The sequence below is a fragment of the Peromyscus californicus genome, unplaced genomic scaffold (genome assembly GCF_007827085.1).
Source record: "Peromyscus californicus insignis strain IS unplaced genomic scaffold, ASM782708v3 Scaffold_4__1_contigs__length_199733344, whole genome shotgun sequence".
In the NCBI taxonomy this organism is placed as follows: Eukaryota; Metazoa; Chordata; class Mammalia; order Rodentia; family Cricetidae; genus Peromyscus; species Peromyscus californicus.
In genome coordinates, this window is record NW_026294562.1 from 72,271,440 (window position 1) to 72,289,789 (window position 18,350).

General features: G+C 46.7%; 1 protein-coding gene across 1 annotated transcript in view; it reads right to left on the reverse strand.

Annotated features, from left to right (window-relative positions):
* The window catches only part of LOC128123832 (deleted in malignant brain tumors 1 protein-like), a 57,516-nt gene extending 39,542 nt beyond the window's left edge, over nt 1-17,974 (reverse strand). The window contains exons 1-8 of the mRNA XM_052760127.1: nt 17,914-17,974; nt 11,884-12,207; nt 8,777-8,803; nt 7,742-7,771; nt 6,508-6,525; nt 4,250-4,468; nt 1,996-2,064; nt 361-684 (exon numbers count right to left, since the gene is read on the reverse strand). Coding sequence (XP_052616087.1) covers nt 361-684; nt 1,996-2,064; nt 4,250-4,468; nt 6,508-6,525; nt 7,742-7,771; nt 8,777-8,803; nt 11,884-12,207; nt 17,914-17,974 — 1,072 coding nt within the window. The remainder of the gene's footprint in view (nt 1-360; nt 685-1,995; nt 2,065-4,249; nt 4,469-6,507; nt 6,526-7,741; nt 7,772-8,776; nt 8,804-11,883; nt 12,208-17,913) is intronic.
* Nucleotides 17,975-18,350: the final 376 nt, after the last annotated feature.

Here is an 18,350-nt window from a genome sequence, read left to right on the forward strand (position 1 = left end):
ACGGTGGCTCACACCTTACTGCTTTGCCCTCTGAACGACGGAAAATCATATACAAACCGGGTTACATTTCTCCAAACCAACACTGGGTTACTCCTTGTACAGCATGAGTGTGCTGACCCTGGTGCTTTAGTATGGGCTTAGTGCTGCTCTTCCATAGGTTACCTGTGTCACATAAACTCTAGAGTCCCTGAGAACTGAGAGGATTGACAGGACCCTGACTGAGGATGCCATTGCTCTGGACATTCAGCAGTCTTTACAGGGGCAGTACTAAAAGGGACAGAATGCAGTTCTGGGAGCGTTAAAGGAGACCTGTGCATACTGCATTGCTGGGAGGCAGAGCTAGTGATCTCTGGGTCATACCTGAGCAGATGACTCCAGCGTCCTCATGGTGTCCACAGTTATGGGAGAGCCAGCCTCGGTGGGAGCAGCCCCACAGGTAGTACTCATGTCCTGTACAGGCCACATCATCCAGGACAATGGGCCCTGAACCCTGTCCAAACGGGGCATTTCCAAGGGCAGACACGGCCCAGCCACAGCCCAGCTGCCTGCACACCACGTTGGCATCATTGGTGTCCCAGCCGTCATCACACACGGTGCCCCAGGAACCCTGGTAAAGGACCTCCACACGACCCTGACACCTGTCTCCTCCATTCACCAGCCTCACAGCCAAAGGAGACTCTGTTCCTGGAAAGACATGGTGGATTCTACTTAGTATTCCGGGGGGATGATGGAGCTTGTGTGATCACGGGCAGCTCTGTCACGGGGTTTAATGCAAAATAGGACGTGAGTTCTCCCATTGTTGCTCCTCGGGTACCCTGTCTTAGAAAGACCTTCACCCTGTCACTCTGACTTCACATCCTCATGGCATGTTCACTACCTGTGTTCTAGACATTAAAGATGTGTCTGTCAGCTACACAGAGAAACCCTGTCTCGAAAAACAAAAACAAAAAAAAAAAAAAATATGTGTCTGTCACCAGGAGGGCTATGTGTCTGCAGTGTTGATATGGGTAGAATCTGCCCTGGATGGTGGCCAGACACCTACTCCATCTTGTAACTAAGGCCTTTGAGAGCCATGCACTCTTCTGGATGACAACATCCACTGCAGAATGTGGGCTGTTTCAGGGAGAGAGAGCAAGCAGAATCCTCCAACGCCTAACACACAGACTGCACATGGGCACATCCACCCCACCCTGATCCTCACCCACCAGCAGTAAGGACAAGAAGAGGAGGTTGCTTTATAACAGACCAAACATATAGAATTATGAGCTCCCTGGCAGAGGAGAAAGAAGTCCATGGGTCCCTGGGGAAGCCTCTCACCAGCTGCTTACCCAGACAAGGTGGAGAGTGTATATCAGAACTGTTTTTCAGGCCCACTAGAAAGGTATTAAACATAAGTACAAGCTATTGTTCACCCATGAGCTGGGTCACATGACTGCCTCCATGAGCTCACTTTCTGTGTACAATAACAGCCCACTAGAGAACCCTGGGCTTTGTCAATGCTGGTCAGCAAGACTGATGATGTGAACTTATCACCAAAGTCAAGGTTTCGAGTACCCAACATGTTTAAACAATCAAAGGTCTGCATGGTTTTGGCTTGGACTAAGCCCCTAGCTCTCTAGACAGGGCACCTCCTTGAAGGGCCTTAGAATGTGATTCCGTAATATATCATAAGTCTCATTTTGCCTCAGAAACCTCTGTGGAAGCTTGTCTATTCAAGACCCCATAACCCCAGAGTTTCTTCTGACATAACACTAAATTTAGGGACTACAGAATTTTGAAACCATATATCAGGCTGACACACTCCACACAAAGAAATGGGCAGTGACAGCGATCCCAGTTGAGGAAAGTCGCCAAGATCAGGAGTCAAATTCACCCTCTCTAAGATTTCACAACACATGTCCACCACCTCATTCCATTAATTGTCCCAAAAATTCACCACCATGAATGACACTGGCATTACAATATACAGAGAGAGATTTAAACAGCTTTTGTTACCTATTGGTGAATAAGGCTCTGGAGTGGTGGTAGCCTCTGGAGTGGTGTACGGCTCTGGAGTGGTCTGCTCTGCACGTCCATACGTAGATGAGAGAGAGAAATGGAAAATATAAAGTTAAGTCTCCATTGAGAAAAACCAAGACAAGCAAGTACAATCAAATCTGCTGATGGCACGTGACTCAGGATCTGTACTGGGCAAGGCTATGTGACGTTAGATGCATAAGAAATCTATGTAGTCCTGAGTTCTCCCATTATAAAAGGCTATTTGTGTAGAGAATGTTCTTAACCTACAGATCCTAATTCTACATTTGAATTTTGCTGAGCTCTAGGGATTCAAACAAAAAATGTTTCCCATACGTACACAACTAATAATGTTCTTATCTAATTGCATTGGTTGATATGACCAATGAAATTTTCACTAACAGAGGATTGGAAAGCCTGTTTGTCTGTTTTTGTGTGTGAATATATTTATTAAATTAAATATGTATGTATGTACCCTAGAGTAGACTAAACCTCAAGACCCTCCTAACTCAGCCTCTTGAGTCTTAGAATTATGTCTGTGTGTGTGTGTGTGTGTGTGTGTGTTTGTGTGTGTATGTGAGTGTGTGTGTGTGTGTGTGTGTGCGTGTGTGTAACTAGCTTATTGTTTTTTATTTAGTGGAAATGCTTCTAACACGCCCCCTTAATATAAGATATGAGCTTCAAACATATATGTATAAATTGTTTGAAGTGGGCCCTGGCTCTTGCTCAGGGCACCTTCAAACGGTGACGTGATCCTGCAGCTTAGAGTGTACATATCTGGATATCAACCCACAGCTGCCCAACACCCAGCTTCATTCTGAGTAACCTTCATAGGTCTCTGCTATGGAGGAAGTTGACCTCTTCCCACACACTAGGTCCTGATGCAAACAGCCCTAGGAAAGTCCTCTCTTGCAGGATGGTGCCAAAGGCTAGTCCAGTCCTCTCTTGCCCTTCAATCTGACTGATACAGTTGCATCATAGTGCATATCAAGCCTAGAGGAGATACTGCTACCTAAGAGTGTCCTGCAGGGTCCCCAACACAGAGGAGAAAATGGATTTTCCTTGTAGAGTTGTTACAAATAGGAAAAGGTGGAATCTTGGGGAAAAAAAGTACAGCTAAGTCAGAATAAAGCCAGTCTTGTCCTTGACATAACCTCACATGCCTGACCTATGGGCCATTCGATTTCCAAGAAATTCTGGTATGGCCAGAGCCCTTGGCGTGGAGATTGTTCTTGCTGATGACCTAGAATCAAAAAATCCCATGCAGAAAGGAAGTGATTTCCCTTCCCAAGGCCTGAGCTGACAGAGTCTAAACTGTTCTGATATGCCACCAACATCTCTCACTGGAGGAAGTCGAAGAGGAAGAAGAGGATCTGTGATGTCCCAGGGCAGAGAATCAGGACGTCCATGGGAGCTTCCTATGACTTCAGAGGGAGGGAAATGACAAGGGTCCTGGCTAAGCAGACTTTGTCTTCCTCTCCAGGCACGGAAGCCAGAGAGTCAATTCCGAGGCTGGCCACGGTGCAGTGTGAAACATGGGGACCTCCGGGCACTGAGAATGGTCAACAGACCCCTAGAAACAAGACCACCTAAGATCCCCTTATATTATATCTCAGGGACATAATCCATGGCATATAGTTCCATGTAGGCTTGAGGCCTTATTGAGAAATTTCCCCTGAGAGCTTAGGACCCACATCCTCAGCCTTCTGCCCATCTTCTGAATCAGAGGTGATCCTGTGGGTTATGGGGGCAATACGGCCACAGACATAACACATAATACATGTTACCTTCTGTGGACACCATTGTAGTTTCTTCAGTTGGATAGATAACATCTGTGGAATGAGAAAAGAAGAAGTCATTGGAAGTTGGTCCTCACTTGAATCTCAGAGGCTGAAGCTGGCATCTCAAACCTAAAGGCCTTCTGTCACTGAAATGCTGGAATTTTCCCTGTAGAATCTGATATTGACCTTTCTGTTACTTTGCTGCTGAGATGTCACCTTGAGCATCCTTTGTCCCTCACTCTCATTCAGCTCCTCTGCTTCTATTCCATCCCAACCCCCACCCAGTTCACTAGCAGCCCCACCCTAGACACAAGATAGGAAATAGCCACATGACATTTGAATTCAATAGTCATTGGGCTGTTTCTGTAGTTCAAACACAACCTCTCGTTATAAACATTTGCCATCACTAAAATATTCCTGAGAAAGTGGCCCCAAACAGAAAGAGAGGGGACTTCCAGAGATTATTCCAGAATGGGCCTCTCCGGGTGCTGATACAGAATGGCCACAGCTGAGCTGCCGACAGATGACATCTGCATCCTGACTGTCCCAGCTGTCGTCACACACGGTGCCCCAGTAGTCTTGGTACAGGACCTCCGCCCGGCCCTGACACCGGTACCTGCCATTCACCAGCCTCAGAGGCAAAGCTGCCTTGACACAGTGGGAACTGCTCTCTTGGGATGTTGTGCCCTGTGCCAGCACAACCTTGGGACCCTTCTTCTTCTGACCTCCAGTGCTGTATTGCTTGTATTCCTCACCCTGGACCTTAAAAATGACCTTCTTCATAGTCTTCCCACTCTCCTAAACACCACATTCCCTGAAAACGTCCAGACAAGGGACCCTCATAATCACCTCTTCAGTTCTAATCTAGTCCTAACCATCCTAGTGCAGAATTCTAGACTCAACTTTCCATCAGCTTTCAGGATATCCATGACTACCATCCAAACTCAGTCTCCCTCCTCCATCAGGATCCAGGATGCCACCCTGCAATACCCTGTGCCAGTGTGCTGAGAAGGTGAACATCCAGTTTGATGTCTCCCTCTCCACCTCTCTGTGCAGCACTCACCAAGGCTGTCACACTAAGCTAGATGTCCATCATCCTGAACCCACCCTCCTCTGGGACCTCTCCAGTCAACTCTGCCTCTGCCCAGCTCTTATCTAATGCTTGCTGATCCGGGTCCCAGCCAGTCCTTCTGAAGGGCATGCTTCATGTCTATTGTTGTCCTGAGGTCTCATCTGTGTCTCATGGTTGCTCCTTGAGTTTCATCTTGACAAAGTACGTGTAAATTTTAGTCACTTCCATACCTAAAAGTCACCCAAAGTGCTTTAGCATTTGCCAGGAATGATGACATACACCTTTAATGCCTGTACTTGTGTAGCAGAACCAGGTACATTTCTGCAAGTTCAAGTTCAATGTGGTCTACATAAGTTGTAGTTCATCCAGGGCTACATGGTGTGAAACTGTCTCACAAGCACACACACACACACACACACACACACACACACACACACGTGTTTAGGCATCCTCTCCATCCTCATCAGGATCAAGGATGCAATGGTATTCATCAACTAGAAGTACTCCCTCTACAACTCTAGCCTGCTTTCCCGTTGTAACATTGAGCATGACTGGGAGTTTGCAGGCAACATGCTTCTGCATGGTGGGGTGCCCCAAGTCACTCACAGTGGAACTCTTGTGGGAGGAAACAGACAGCAGGTGAGTGCTGTCAGGCCCTCAGGAAAGAACTGCTTTAGCATCCTGACAGCAGGAGCTGGATCCTGGGTGTGGCTTTGCTGTGGCTACTCTGTGGTTATGAGTACTCTGTGGTATGACAGCGGTAGGTTGGAATAGATACAATGTGAAGGATCAGATGTGTGCTGATGTTTGAGATCAAACAGGGGTGGGGTGAGGATGGGCAAAAAAAACCCTGGGCATTCCAAGATATTCTCAAGAGCACTCTGAGTCTACATGAGCCCATCTTGCTGCCCTCTGCTGGTCACTCTGTGAATGTCCCACTAGAGAACTGCCAGCCTCAGGTTGGCCCTCCCTGGAGGTTGATCAGAAAGCTTCCCCTGAGTCCCTGCCAAGACATAGCTGCATCTCTCAAACCATGTACTGAAAAGGGAGTAATTGGCTTTAGCATGCCAGGGTCACAGTGACACAGTCAATTGTCCTCTATGGCCTCACCTATCAAACTCACACAAAAGTCTGCACACTCTCTATCCTGATTGGGCAAGAACTGGTAGATGGAAGCCTTCTGTTTGATGAATACCATTGCACCTTTGATCCTGATGAGGATGGAGAGGATGCTGAAACACCTGTGTGTGTGTGTGTGTGTGTGTGTGTGTGTGTGAGAGAGAGAGAGAGAGAGAGAGAGAGAGAGAGAGAGAGAGAGAGAGACAGAGAGAGACAGAGAGAGACAGAGAGAGACAGAGAGAGAGAGACAGAGAGAGAGAAAGAGAGGATATCACCACGTAGCTCGGGCTGAACTGGAATTCCTTATGTAGACAATATTGAACTTGAACTTTCAGGAAGCTACGTGGTTCTGTCTCTCAAGTGCTAGGATTAAAGGTGGATGCCATTATTACTGGAAAATGCTGAATCATTTTGGGCATGGAAGTGACTAAAATATATATGTACTTTGTCAAGATGAAATTCAAGGACCAACCAGGGGACAAACATTTGTCCTCAGGACAGCAATGGACATGCCTTGACTGGAAGGGGAAAAAAAGTCTGATATAGTTTATCCTGGGTTCAAATTCTACCTTCTCATTTTCAGTCTCAGAATCTTAGACATGCAAGTATTGACAAATTATCTAACTGTGTTTTAGTTTTCCCATCTGCAAAATGGGAATAATGATACCTCAAAACGTTGGGAAGGTTTCATGATAACAGCACATATTACCTGTATCAGCTGAGCATTGATTATGTGCAACATTTTTAAGTTTTGAAAGATTTGTTTTATTTTTAATTACGTGCATGTGTCTGTGTGTGGGTATGTGTACATTGGTACAGGTGCCCATAGAGGCAAGGAGAGGGTGTCAGAGCGCCTGGAGTTGGAGTTATAGGTGGTTATTAGCTGTCTAAACTGAGTGCTGAAAGCTGAACTCAGGTCTTCTGCAAGAACAATGTGTGTTCTTAATGCCTGAGCCATCTCTCCAGCCTCTTCTTTCAATACTGATGCATTCATTTCACACATGAAAATGATTTGGCTGGGGTACATAACAAGTTATCTAACTTTGATGATACTATTTACCTTTGCAAAGCCGGCTCAGATTGTACAGAGGAAGAAACAGTGACTGTTTCCACTAGCTTTTCTGACACTAGGCTAAAGTTAATTTCATCCATAGAGTGACTGGAGGGCAGAGAGAAGAAGGAAGGTGAGGGACAGGGATTGGTGGAGTGTGCCCGGCACCTTGACACCCACATCTCTCATCTCAATTCCATCCCTGACTTCTGTGCCCAAAGCTGCACCTGGATTCCACCAGACAGCAGCAGCAGGGCTGCCCATCCGTCCTGGTGAGCTGCATTCTCACCTTGGCACAGCTGAGGCATTTGAAGGAGTCTCAGTTGAGGATTTGATAAGATCGTGTTTGCTTATGGCCATGTCTGTGGGAAACGGTCTTGATGGAGAATTGATGGGAAAGGCCAGCCCACTGTCCTGGGCAAGGGAGCCTGTGCTGTATAAAAATGCAGCTAAGCATGAGCCAGAAAGCCAGTAAGCAGGGCTCCTGCATGGCCTCTGCATCAGTTCCTGCCTCCAGCTTCCTGCCTCCTGCTCCTGCAATGGCTTCACTGGATGATGGACTGTAACCTGTAAGCCAAATAAAACCTTCCGCCTCCAAGTAGCTTATGGCCTGTGTTTTATCACAGCAACAGAAAGCAAACTGGACCCCCGGCACACCAGTAGCCTAGAGCCAGAGACCAAGAGCAAAGGAGAAGGACTTACCATTCATTGTCGGGTCTTGGTTCCACCAACCTTAAGAAAGACCAAACTCAGTTTAGAAAAGGACTCACTATTTAGAAATGGTCTCATATCATTTACAAAATTAACCTCAGCTGCACTGTATACTCATGCTGGGATGGGGGGAATTCTGTGATTCTATCTTGGCTCCGTGCACTGCCCGAGCTCTTGATCAAAATTATTTTTTTTTGTAAAAGTAGATAAAAGCAAGTGGTATGGAGATGAAGTTACATCATTTTAGATATAATGAACAAGAGTTGGGCATGGCAGAACACTCCTGGAATTCCAGAACTCTGGAAATAGAGCTAAGAGGATCAGAAGTTCAAGGATGGGACTCAGATATTAATAAATAAATAAATATGTACGTATTTTTCTTGTTTTGTGAATTCTTAGCAAACTAATGGCCCCTTACTCTTGCTAATATTAAAGTCTTACTAGTCTTGGGCCAAGGAGGAGTTTTCTCAAAGTGTGGAGGGGTACAAGTTATCCTCACATATCATCTGCCAAAGCACAGGTCCCTGAACCACTCTGGGTCTCCAAGTCAGAATCTCTTGATGGAAGGATGTGAATTCCAAGACCCGCACTCAGATGTTCTTTTTAATTCGGACACACACTGAAATTCGAGGCAGGGGCAACATCAATGACGACTGTGACTGTATTACCACATGAGCCTTGATGCTTCAGCTGACAGAAGCTTCTATTGACTTTTTTTTGAGGAGAAGTGGTTTGAGACAGGGTTTCTCTGTGTAGTTTTGGAGCCTGTCCTGAAACTCATGTTGTAGACCAGGCTGGCCTCGAACTCACAAAGATCCACCTGGCTCTGCCTCCCGAGTGCTGGCATTAAAGGAGTGTGCTACCACTGCCCAGCTCAGCTTCCGTTTCATTACATGTCCAGATGGGACACAGATTATTCAATTCAGACTAGTCTCCTTCATATCCATTTAGTGAGGCAGTGGTTATTACGACATGTGGGACACTATAGTATAAACTGATACAGGTCCATCTTTTCAAAGTACTTACCAGGTGTGGGAGAGCTTGCTTGAGAAGCTGTAAGGGAATAAAAACAAATTCAGATTGTGTGTTTCACCCACAGGAATCCTGGAACACCCCTACCTGGGAAGCAATAGCCCTGACTCTTATGCATTGATCAACCAGAAACATCCGAAGTCAAGTTCACCAGCCCCTGAACAGAAAGCGTCTTCACTCTGCTATGTGGGCTCCCCAAAGCCAAAAATCTAGTACTGAGGTTTCATTTTCATTGGTCGAAAGAGCAAAACAGTCTTTGTAATATCAGTTGGCACTCTGTGTCCATGGTGTCCTTCACTGATTACACAGGCGGTGGATCAGAAAATGGGGGAACTCTGCTCTGTACTAAGTATGCAGATATTTCCCCTCCTGTCCTCATCCCAGGAACACTGTGGTCCTGCAGCAACCTACACAGCCAGGATATTCTATTAGGTCTATGTCTGGGATGACTGGAAGGACAAAGGAGGGCATGTGGGGGTCACACACCAGGTTATATAAAGACTTGAGGATCAGAGGGTTTGGTAATAAGCAAGGGAGTTCTTAGGAAAAAACTCCCATTGAGACTGAGAGATAACTGCTCAGGAATGGTGAGGATGTGGTCAATAGTGTTCCTGGTTTAGCATATGAGTACATATATGTGTGCCTATATGCATATATTATCGAAAGAGCAGGGCTGCTTAGGTCTTGCAGGAGGCATGAGGTTGGGATGCTCACACTTACAGACTATGTCCTGCTTGTTGAAATACATTCTTGTGAGCCAGGCAACCCTGTTAGGCTCTTGATACATGTATCAAGCTGGGCACAAATGAGAGATGTGTCCCTGACCTCCAGAGACTTCCAGCATAGTTAGGCCTCTGACAACATCAACAGTCTTTTACAGGGGGCAAGTGCTAGTTGAGATGTGCTTGAAGAATATGAATGGCCAACGGATGATATACAGTGTATATGTGTCTGTGTCAATGTCCATATCTGTCTCTATGTGTCTGTCTGGGATTGCATATGTCAGTGTGTGTATGTGTGTGTCTTTGTTAATGTCCTCGTCTGTCTCTATGTGTCTGTCTGGGATTGTATGTGTCTGTGTGTTTATATGTGTGTGTGTCTATTTTGTGTGCAAAAATTAGTCTTTGTGTCACATATGTCTATAATATGCATATTTGCTTGTGAGAATATATATGTGTGTGTTTTTGTGCCCATGTATATATCTCTCTGTATGTTTCTATTCAAGCAAGAACCTATGTATGTATGGTTTTTAACTCTCTGTATGTCTGTGTGTGTGTGTGTGTGTGTGTGTGTGCGCGCGCGCGCGTATGTGTTTCTAATTATGTTGAGTATAAATTAGGAAGAGTCTTCTTAAGGGACAATGTCCCTGGTCTTTAGAAAGAGCAGTTGGAAGAGGCTGGTAAAGGAGAGGACAAGAATAGACTGGCTCTAGACAGAGCAGCCAGAGTGAGCTGAGTGTGCCTACAGGTGGCGCTGTTGGAGTGTGGACTGTAGCAAGCACAGCTTTGTAGCGTGACCTGCAGAACCCTTTATGATAAGGAGAGTAAATGGAACCAGGAGGCATGCTGGACACAGTGGCTCACAGCTGTAATCCCAGTACTGTGGGGTGGAGGCTGGAGAATCACTCCTTGAAGGCCAGCAGCCGTTGTTATAGAGATAGACATGTCCCCGTGAGATAAGCAATGTAGAAAACAGCAAACAACATGGAGGAACTGAAATACATGGAGATGTCAGCATGAGGGGCTGAGACATAAAGAAAGACACAGGAGACAGCGTGGGACATTAAGGAGGCAGCCTGCAGGCTTGGAGTCAGTACCATGGTGCAACCTCAGACTCTCCATGTTCAATAGCATTCAGCAGTGAGGTTCTGTATGCCCAGTGGTCTGTTCACACCACCATTCATAGACAAGCCTTGTCAGCCTTGAATGTGCAGAGACCAAAGATGATTACAGAGGTAACATGTCTGGTGAAAACCCCGAAGAGTTGAGTAGGAGGCGTCTTCTCAGAACCATAGCGCTAACAGCAAAGGCATGACTCCAAAAGTGAACAGGATAACAGGGCACTCTAAACCTAGGTGTTGAGACTCACCCGAGCTAGGTGTGGAATGCACACCTGTGTGAAGTAGAAGGACAGGTAGACACAAAGTGCTCAGTAGTTCACCAAGATCCCAAAAAGGACAGACTCAGCATTTTTACAAACCTAGTCAAGGCTGGTATTGAAGGGTGGGTGCTTCCTGAAGAATCCATGAATTATGCAGTTGTTCATGGAGGTCTACCATGGACTACACTACCGCAGATGGGACCTGGGTTTTGCATTTACTAACTGCAAGAAAGAAAGTCGTGACCACATCTGGGACAGAACACCAAAGGCTCTGCTTTGTGATGTAGGTAATCAGTCAAAGGTACACTCAGCAATGACTTGTTGAAGACCTAAAGATCCACCTCACAGTATTAGGATTCTGTAGGTCTCTAGCAATGCTCCATGCTCCCCTGCTCCAATCCTTCTTTCCAAGTGGCTTTGGGAGCATACTGCTTATGGTCAACCTGCTACACCCACACCCTCAACATTCATTTATAATTTTCCCCTGTGGTCATGATTGGGCTATTTAACACAAATCTGTGAGAACTCTGAAATTAGTACAGCCAGGAGAGAGGGAAGGAGTTACTGACCCTTTCCCTAAAGAGTCTTCTGCAGAATTTCTGAGAAGGATGCTGAGAAACACTGGGAGAAAAGAGCTTTTCACTGCTACTAGTTCCTTACTGATTTGCCCTCTGAACACTGGAAAATCATACACAAACCGGGTGACATTTCTCCAAACCAACACTGGGTTACTCCTTGTACAGCATGTGTGTGCTGACCCTGGAGCTTTAGTGTGGGCTTGCTGCTGCTCCTCCATGGGTTACCTGGCTCACATAAGCTCTAAAGTCCCTGGAGAACTGAGAGGATTGACAGGACCCTGACTGAGAATGTCATTGCTCTGGACATTCAGCAGTCCTTACATGGACAGTACAAAAGGGACAGAATGCAGTTCTGGGAGCATTAAAAGAGACCTGTGCATACTGCATTGCTGGGAGGCAGAGCTAGTGATCTCTGGGTCATACCTGAGCAGATGACTCCAGCGTCCTCATGGTGTCCACAGTTATGGGAGAGCCAGCCTCGGTGGGAGCAGCCCCACAGGTAGTACTCATGTCCTGTACAGGCCACATCATCCAGGACAATGGGCCCTGAGCCCTGTCCAAATGGAGCATTTCCAGGGGCAGACACGGCCCAGCCACAGCCCAGCTGCCTGCACACCACGTTGGCATCATTGGTGTCCCAGCCGTCATCACACACGGTGCCCCAGGAACCCTGGTAAAGGACCTCCACACGACCCTGACACCTGTCTCCTCCATTCACCAGCCTCACAGCCAAAGGAGACTCTGTTCCTGGAAAGACATGGTGGATTCTCCTTTGTTATTCCCGGGGGGATGATGGCGCTTGTGTGATCACGGGCAGCTCTGTCACGGGGTTTAATGCAATATAGGACGTGAGTTCTCCCATTGTTGCTCCTCGGGTACCCTGTCTTAGAAAGACCTTCACCCTGTCACTCTGACTTCACATCCTCATGGCATGTTCACTACCTGTGTTCTAGACATTAAAGATGTGTCTGTCACCAGGAGGGCTATGTGTCTGCAGTGTTGATATGGGTAGAATCTGCCCTGGATAGTGGCCAGACACCTACTCCATCTTGTAACTAAGGCCTTTGAGAGCCATGCACTCTTCTGGATGACAACATCCACTGCAGAATGTGGGCTGTTTTGAGGAGAGAGAGCAAGCAGAGCCCTCCAACTCCTAACACACAGACTGCACATGGGCACATCCACCCCACCCTGACCCTCACCCACCAGCAGTAAGGACAAGAAGAGGAGGTTGCTTTATAACAGACCAAAGGGATAGAATGATGAGCTCCCTGGCAGAGGAGAAAGAAGTCCATGGGTCCCTGGGGAAGCCTCTCACCAGCTGCTCACCCAGACAAGGTGGAGAGTGTATATCAGAACTGCTTTTCAGGCCCACTAGAAAGGTATTAAACATAAGTACAAGCTATTGTTCACCCACTGGGTCACATGACCGCCCCCATGAGCTCACTTTCTGTGTACAATAACAGCCCACTAGAGAACTCCGGGCTTTGTCAATGCTGGTCACCAAGACTGCTGAAGTGAACTCATCACCAAAGTCAGGGTTTCGAGGACCCAACATGTTTAAACAAGACAAAGACCTGCATGGTTTTGGCCTGGACTAAGCCCCTTGCTCTCTAGATAGGGAGCCTCCTTGAAGGGCCTCAGAATGGGATCTCATAATATATCATCAGTCTCATTTTGCCTAAGAATCCTCTCTGGATCTTTGTGTATACTACACCCCCTAATCCTAAAGTTTCTTCTGACATAACACTAAATTTAGGGACCATAGAGTTTTGAAACCCACCTCCATGCTGACATACTCCTCACACAGAGAAAAGGGCAGTGAAGGCGGGCCCAGTGAAGGAAAGCCCCCTTGATCATGAGGCAAATCCCACCTTCTCTAAGTTTTCACAACACACGTCCACCACCTCATTCTCTTAAGTGTCTCAAGAAAAGTCACCACCATGAATGACACTGGCATTACAACATACACAGAGAGATTTAAACAACTTTGTTACCTATTGGTGAATAAGGCTCTGGAGTGGTATAAGGCTCTGGAGTGGTGTAAGGCTCTGGAGTGGTCTGCTCTGCACGTCCATACATAGATGAGAGAGAGAAATGGAAAATATAAAGTTAAGTCTCCATTGAGAAAAACCAAGACATGCATGTACAGTTAAATCTGCTGTCGGGATGTGATTCAGGGTCTGTACTGGGCAATGCTGTGTGACTTTAGTTGCATAAGAAATCTATGTAGTCTTTAGTTCTCCCATTATAAAAGGCTATTTGTGAAAGCTTCTTCACTCTGCTCTGTGGGCTCCCCCAAAGCCAAAAATCTAGCATTGAGCTTCCATTTTCACTGGTCAAAAGAGCATAACAGTCTTTGTAATACCAATCAGCACTCTGTGTCCATGGCGTCCTTCACTGATTACAGGCGGTGGATCAGAAAATGGGAACCCCTGCTCTGTACTAAGCATACAGACACTTCCTCTCCTGTCCTCATTCCAGGAACACTGTGGTTCAGCAGTGACCTACACAGTGGAGATATTCTATTAGGTCTATGTCTGAGGATGACTGGAAGGACAAAGGAGGGCATGTGGGGGTCACACACCAGGTTATATAAAGACTTGAGGATCAGAGGGTTTGGTAATAAGCAAGGGAGTTCTTAGGAAAAAACTCCATTGAGACTGAGAGATAACTGTCAGGAATGGTGAGGATGTGGTCAATAGTGTTCCTGGTTTAGCATATGAGTACATATATGTGTGTCTATATGCATATATTATCGAAAGAGCAGGGCTGCTTAGGCCTTGCAGGAGGCATGAGGTTGGGATGCTCACACTTACAGACTATATCCTGCTTGTTGAAATACATTCTTGTGAGCCAGGCACCCTGTTAGGCTCTTGGTACATGTATCAAGCTGGGCATAAATGAGAGATGTGTCCCTGACCTCCAGAGACTTCCAGCATAGTTAGGCCTTTGACATCATCAACAGACAGTCTTTTACAGGGGGCAAGTGCTAGTTGAGATGTGCCTGAAAAATATAAATGGCTACTGAATAACATACAGTATATGTGTGTGTGTGTGTGTGTGTCAATGTCCATATCTGTCTCTATGTGTCTGTCTGGGATTGTATCTGTCAGTGTGTCTGTGTGTGTGTGTGTGTGTGTGTGTGTGTGTGTGTGTGTCTGTTTTGTGGGTAACTATTTGTATCTGTGTCATAGCTGTCTGCGATGTGCATATTTGCATGTAGGAATATATTTATATGTGTTTCTGTGTTCACGTATGTAGCTCTCTGTATGTTTGTGTTCATGCAAGTATCTATATATGTATGACTTTATCTCTGTGTATCTGTGTGTGTGTTTGTGTGTGTGTTTGTGTGTGTGTCTGTGCATGTGTGTGCTTCTAAATGTGTTGAGTATAAATCAGGAAGGGTCTTCTAAAAGGACAATGACCCTGGACTTTAGAAAGAGCAGTTAGCACAAACAGGTAAAGGAGAGGACAAAAACAGACTGGCTCTAGAGACCAGAGCAGCCAGCGTGAGCTGAGTGTAGCTACAGGTGGCACTGTTGGAGTGTGGACTGTAGCAAGCACAGCTTTGTAGAGTGACCTGCAGAACCCTTTATGATAAAGAGAGTAAATGGAACCAGGAGGCACTCTGGGCATAGTGGCTCACAGCTGCAATCCCAGTACTTGTGGGGCTGAGGCTGGAGAATCACTCCTTGAAGGCCAGCAGCCGTTGTTATAGAGATAGGCATGTCTCCATGAGATAAGCAATGTAGAAAACAGCAAACAACATGGAGGAACTGAAATACATGGAGATGTCAGCATGAGGGGCAGAGACACAAAGAAAGACACAGGAGACAGCGTGAGACTGTGAGGAGACACCCTGAAGGCTTGCATCCGGTACCAGGGTGGATCCTCAGGCCCTCCATGTTCAGTAGCATTCAACAGTGGGGTTCTGTAATGCCCAGTGGTATGTCCATACAGCCATGATGAAACTGAAAAGGGATAGCTGTGACATCTCGGGGCCCTTTTTGTCAGACTCAGAGCAGCCTCCCTAGTCCCAGACCATTTGCAGCGCCTGGAAGCCCTGGTTCCAATTTCCCCTGCCTTTCCAAGGAGTAGGGCATAGTTTCAATTACACTGTGGAATGGCTAGGTACAAAGAAGGAATCTGCCTGGAATGTGTTCCTAAGCAGCTCCCTCATTCTGTAAACCATTGGCTGTGAAGAAATGGGAACAAGGGACGTGACATTAAAAAGGGTTTTGTTCGTTTGTGGTTTTGTTTTTTAGCTAATTTTAGATTTAAAAGAACACAGCAAAAATCCCACAGAGTTGCCACAGGCCACTTACTCTCTCCCTCTGCCCAACGATAGCACCCTGCATCTCCCCATGCATTTGTCACAACTGACACCCTAATGCGGTGCCCTCCTTGTGACTCCTGGCTGGCCTTATGTGGATTATTCCCAAGTCTCCTCTTCTGGGAGACATTTCACGATCCATACTACCCTAAAGAAGCCACATTAGCACACAATGTTAGGGAACTGTCTAAAATAGGACACGGGCTGTCCTGAGGCTTACTCTATGTGATAGTCCTACCTGGGTGACCTCGTACTTTGACAACCCTTTGTAGAACAGAGAACATCGCCCCATTTGCGAATGAGTAAACTGAGGTCTATGGCAGGAGTTAGGTTGTGGCACCACTGCTGGCCCAATGGTGTTCTCGGCTCGGCCACTGAGCAGCAGAGGTACCACAGACTCTCCCCTGCCCAGCACGAGCCGTGCAGCTGACTTTGTACAAAGACAGCACTGAGAGCACCCATGCAGCAGATGTGCCCCCTTCTGCTCCCTGCATGGGGAAGCCATGGCTTAACCCGCCATAGCCGCTACTTCACTGCCAATAGACCCTACCCCGGGTTCAAATTCTGGCCCAGTTGCCAGATAGCCGCTCTCCTGGGCCTTAGAGTCCCCCAGCTGAACTATGGAGGTGATGAAGCCTAACTTTGAGGTGTCTTGTCACCAGGCTTGAATTGGAGAAGCTCATGTGGAAGCGGGTCAGCTTCCCTCTGTGTGCTGAAGCCATAAGCTTACATGAATATGCAGGCAGGCGTGCATGCATGCATGCACATGTGCATGGCTGTATATGTAGCATCATGTTAAAATGACAGCTCCCTCGGCCCCATAGTGCTACTGCCTGTGTTTCTTTGTGGATAGGACAAGGCAATTGATTATCTGCCCTCCGGGACTGTGGCCATTCCAGGTCACTGGGCAAGGACAGAGCAAGTCTGTCACCCTGAAAGCTGTTCCCACCTCCCATTTCACACTCTCCAAGAAGACAGCCTGTCTAGTCCTAGGCTGCCTCAGTCTAGATCGCCTTGGTCAGGATTTGGTCTTGGGATGATGTTCTCATGAAAACCATCCCCCACATGAGTCTTTGTCTTCAGCAGGCCCTCACCCAGCCTGGAGAGGGTGGTCGTTATGGAATTCATCTGGATAGCTAGCAAAAATATGAAATCTAGTCAAAAGTGACACCAAAGAAGGAAAAAAAAGACAGGGTATGTGAAGAAGAAATGAAGGAAGGAAGGGAAGGGGGGAGGGAAGACAGAAGAGAGGAGACAAAGGAGGGAAGACCTGTGAGGAGATGAAGAGATAAGATATCCAGGAATGGGAATATCCAGGTAGGGGAGGAGAGAGAGACAGAAACAGAGAGAAGGAAAGAGAGAGGGCAGAGACAGACAGATAGACAGACAGAGACAGAGAGAGAGAGACAGACAGAGAGAGAGAGAGAGAGAGAGAGAGAGAGAGAGAGAGAGAGAGAGAGAGAGAGAGCAGGTCGACAGGCTTATCTTCTGTAAGATGACACAGATTCAACCATGCCAAGGACTGGCCAGGTAAGTCTTCCTTGCTCATAATTTGACACTCTGAGAACGTGAAACCATGTTGGAGTGACTGAGCTGCAAGTAAGTGACAGGCACGGTGACACCATCCTGTCTGTCAGTCACTTGACCCAGCTTTGCTCAGCAAACATTGGTCACAGAGCCAGACGTATAAGGCACATGCAGAACACTGCTAGAGGATCGTCACTGTCCATTTTCACAGCACCCACCTGTGTGTCTAGCGAGGTCTAAGGCCTCTTTCTAATGCCCATGAGCCTTTCCTATCCTGGAGACCTCTCAGCACAGTCAATCATTCCCTTCCTTGAACGACTCCCTGAAAACATTATCAGAATGGCTGCTTTTTCTCACTGCCACCATGTGTACCTCTCGGGCAGAAACAGAGCATTCCTTCTACACACTTCCAAGTATTTACAATTATTAGTAAATAACTTCCTTGAGAAGGACAGTCACGGGTCCATGAACAAATTCATCTAACCTGGCAGGACCTATGTCAGTGACTCAGAGAAGCCTCCCCAATTCCAGCACTACTTGTAGTACCTAGAAGAGCACAATTCATGAACATAAAAAATGAGATAAAATACCTGTAGAAAGAATTTGGCCCCATAAGAGACATATTTGGATGATGACCGTGGAGATCCCCATTGTGCAGGTTCCTCTCAATTTGAGTAGAAATTCCTTGACATTTATAAGTTCCTGGGTGGAAGGAGGTGTGCCCTCCTGGGTGGTATATTTCTATTGCTGCTATAAATCGATATGAAGGAAGTGAGGAACTTTGTTAACTGCCTGACTAATCCGTGGGAACAAGGTTAGGTGTGTTTGATTGATTGTGGTATGAACGATCTGGCTATTGCCCAATGCAGAGGGCCTGACTTCAGTGATAAAACTTCCTTCTAGGTGAGCATTGAAGACTCCCAATGGCTCCTTGAAAATGGCCTTGATTTTCATCTTGGAGAGTCTTAAGGAAATTATGGGGAACAGGATGTGGTCTGTTGGGCAAATAAGAGACATGGTGCCAAGG